At 32.9% G+C, this 3,878-nt stretch overlaps 1 protein-coding gene across 1 annotated transcript in view; it reads left to right on the top strand.

Annotated features, from left to right (window-relative positions):
• Positions 1 to 2,508, top strand: part of LOC109586557 (uncharacterized) — a gene marked incomplete at its 3' end in the record, with an annotated part of 13,766 nt that extends 11,258 nt beyond the window's left edge. Inside the window, exons 2-5 of the mRNA XM_020002761.1 lie at positions 12 to 491; positions 717 to 898; positions 1,313 to 1,400; positions 2,464 to 2,508. Of these exons, the coding sequence (XP_019858320.1) occupies positions 170 to 491; positions 717 to 898; positions 1,313 to 1,400; positions 2,464 to 2,508 (637 nt within the window). The remainder of the gene's footprint in view (positions 1 to 11; positions 492 to 716; positions 899 to 1,312; positions 1,401 to 2,463) is intronic.
• Between the last annotated feature and the right edge of the window lie 1,370 nt (positions 2,509 to 3,878).

Here is a 3,878-nt window from a genome sequence, read left to right as displayed (position 1 = left end):
TCCTGTAATAGGGGAGTCCCTCTACCTGTGGGCAGGGAACCAGATTGACTTACCTAAAGTTCATGACTCTCTTCAAAAGAGGGAACTGACCTCAAGAGTTGATGTGTACCAGCTTTCTACTGCTGACTGGTCCTCTCACCTAACAAGAGGTACTCCTCCATTAGGAGTAATGGCCTACTCCTGTACCACCTCTCATTCTAATATTTACTATTTCGGTGGATGGTGTGGTCATGATAACTGTTACCACAATACATTGATTGTACTGAATACGATAAAGATGGAGTGGACTTCATGCAGTAATGCTGAACAGTCGTTGATGAAGAAATGTGGTGCTAAAATGATATCACTGGAATTTGATGGAGCAGAATACCTTGTCATAATAGGAGGGAGAGGTTCTACACCAACTGTTTACTATCCTCAGTTTCAATATGATCAACTTAAGGATGGTCGTGTTCGTACTAATGAACAGTTACTTTATAATGTGTCCACTGGTAAGATTCTCTTCATATTAACAAATAGCTTTATACATGTATACATTATATTGATTTACCAATAATTAACCAGCATAATACACAATTATGTCTTTATGACTAAATGACATGTACACAATGTACATCTACATGTATATAATTCAATATAACAATTATACTTTATCATAATATAATAACAATAATATTTTATATTGATAGATGATCACTGTATTCTTTTTACTTTAGGACAATTCACTGTTCCATCTGTCAGTGGACAGTGTTGTCCACCAACTAGTAGCTTCATAATTGAGAAGATTACTACTACCGGTAACAGAGGAGTAATGTTTGGGGGTAAAGTGACTGTTAATGGTGATGGGACTACAAGTACTAACAGTGTTTACATATTCAGTGTGACACATAGTGTAATAGTAAGTTGTATTATATTTCGTTAATGTATTGTATTGTACAGTAATACATTATCTCAGTATTATCACTAGAGGATATATTGTGTTGTACTCATATTAACTGTATTTTGTGTATTATTATATTAAATATTCACAAAACTCTGATACTACATAAAATATTTTCATAATTAGAGAGTGTATAGTCATGCTTAGTATGGTATTTCATATTATCAAGTATATTGTGTACCAATAGATTTGTTATACCTCCAGTACTTGTACATGTATAATACTAAACACAACCACTAACCTCACCTCATTAACATCAAAGTATTAAATATTAGGATTAATTTTTACATGTCACACCCATTATTTGTATAGCCACACCCATTATTGATATTTACGCTGACTGATATTTTTAGTATTTGTTTATGTATCTAGAACTGGGAGATACTGAAACCAGGAGCAATACCTAATGAGGGACTGTGGCCTATGGAGAGAGATGCTCATGCTAGTGCTATTATCAATGGTGACTCTACCTCACCTACACTAGTAGTGATTGGTGGACGGGATAAGAAGAATCAACTAGTAAATGAATGTTTGTTATTTGATAGTATCACTACTGGTCAGTACAGTTGTAGGAAGGTATGTGTGTGTATAGCACTGTAATGATGTGTGTGTGTGTATAGTTAGGTCAGTTGAGAGTATGACACTAGTACTGATGTATATTGATGATAATTAGTAATTGTTAGTGTGTTCAGTAGATAACACTATCACTGATGAAACATTAACAATACACCCACACATTTGATTAAAAAGTACACATTACACTTATGTGAACCAACCTTAATATGTAAGTGTGTGTGTGTGTGTGTGTGTGTGTGCATGTGTACTATTAACACATTTCCTATTCTTAATATTGAGATTTAAATTTGTACATATTTTGTTATTCTTCACATGATGAGAAATAAAATGTTCATTTTGTTTGTTGATGGTAAGGATTAGAATTGATTTTACAATTACAATAAGTAAGCAATCATTATGAATTGATACAATTTCTCATTTTTATAAGTAACTGCATAAACATCATGTATCAGTAATTACTTGTATACTTCTCTTTATCTATAGATTCCTCTACTTGAATCTGTTACTGGTAGATATAGTCACTCACTCACAGCAGTCACAATGTCACCACACTGTGTGTGGCTAGTAATTGTTGGAGGATATGAAGAGTTTAGATGGAAAGATGTTGGAGGAAGAAAGGAGGTGCCATGGGGTACATTTATTGCTGATACTAATAGACTAATAATGATAATTGAATTAGGTAAGATAATATTAATCAATTGTAAAGATATGAGCATTAAATACATAATTACATTAAATAATGTACCACTCATTTTTATAGTATGTACATTATTTGTAAATTTCAGTTCCTAATATGACATACATTTCCCATTCATTTTGTATACTGTACACACTACAATACCATTGTATGTGTGGGTGTGTATTTACAACCACTATAAATGATACCATTAGTTTATAAATTAAATACATTTATTTATAAATATATAGTGTATCTTATTGTGTCTCAGTATATAGTGAAGCTGGTGAATGGATAGTAGAGTCAGTACTGGATGGTAATGATCTCACTAGTAAGAACTATCAAGAAAAGTATCAATCGTACAGCAAGACTAGAACATGGTGGATGGATCAGCTAATAGAATATCCGACAGAGAGGGAAATGAAGCTTCAGAGATATATACAATCTTTACATGAAGACCTACAAGTGGCTCATGAGAGCAAAGTATCACTACAGGAGGCACTTGTTGAGGCCAATAAACAAGGTATATAGGATACTACACACACACACACTTTAACTACTAACTGATTTACCATATATGGTATCATTAGCAATAATCATAGTACATGTATTTATGGGCTACTGTTACCATGCAGTGCAAATTTGTATAAGCAAAAAATATCATTTTACTTTCTATCTTTGCACTTTTATTCAAGATTATGAGAAGCTTAAAGCTAAAGTGGCTGATATGGAGGAGAAGGTGGAACAATATCTCAAGGAGAAACAGATCATTATTGGTTAGTTAACTATACACACAGCATGTATTAGATGAGAGAATATGTTTATTGTATAGACGACAATCAAGATCTCATTTCTGAGAAAGACAAAGTTATAGCCAAACTGACATTACAAGTAGAGGAACAATCACAGAATGAGAAACAGATCATTACTTGTTAGTGCATCATCATCAATCAATAATAATTATTAATATTCTATTAATTTATAGACCTTAGAGCTAAAGTGTCTGATAATGAATTGTATACAACCAAACTAATGAAGGAGAAGTCACAACTACAGGAGAGAGTCACATCCTTAGAGGAACAATCCATCAAAGAGACTAGTTCCATTGGACTACAATTTAATTACCTGATCCCTTCAATGGGTAAGAGTATTATTGTGTGACTTTCAGTTCAGGGTTTCCAAGAGGATTAACTTTGGCATACATGTATATACATGTATGCCATGTATACATGTATATACATGTATACATGTATGTATATACATGTATGTATATACATGTATATACATGTAGTATTCAGTGTATTGTTAATTAGCTGCTCAAAAATTTGGCCAAAGGACCTTGTATAGTATATACTAGTACAGGGTATTTTGACTAAAATCACAAGGAGAGAGTTCATGATTTAAAAAATTTTTTTTGATACATATACATATTCTTATGTTGTTTATCAATATTGAGCTGATTCCGATCAAGTTAGGATTTTTGTGAATTTTTAAAGTTGCTCCAAATGCTACGTACTGTATTGTAGTGCTTGTCAGCTCATGAAGCTTATGCTGTTTAGCTCACTTAGCATGCTTTGTGGGAAACCCTGCATGACTGAGTGTTATACAATTGTGTGTGTACGCACTGTATATATTTTGTATAATTGACAGATAAATTGGATTGTCTGAGTGATGTCCAGGTAGCAG

Source organism: Amphimedon queenslandica, unplaced genomic scaffold (genome assembly GCF_000090795.2).
Source record: "Amphimedon queenslandica unplaced genomic scaffold, v1.1 AMPQUscaffold_12838, whole genome shotgun sequence".
NCBI classification, from domain to species: Eukaryota; Metazoa; Porifera; class Demospongiae; order Haplosclerida; family Niphatidae; genus Amphimedon; species Amphimedon queenslandica.
Note: the sequence above shows the minus strand (reverse complement) of the source record. Positions and strands in the feature narration are given on the sequence as shown.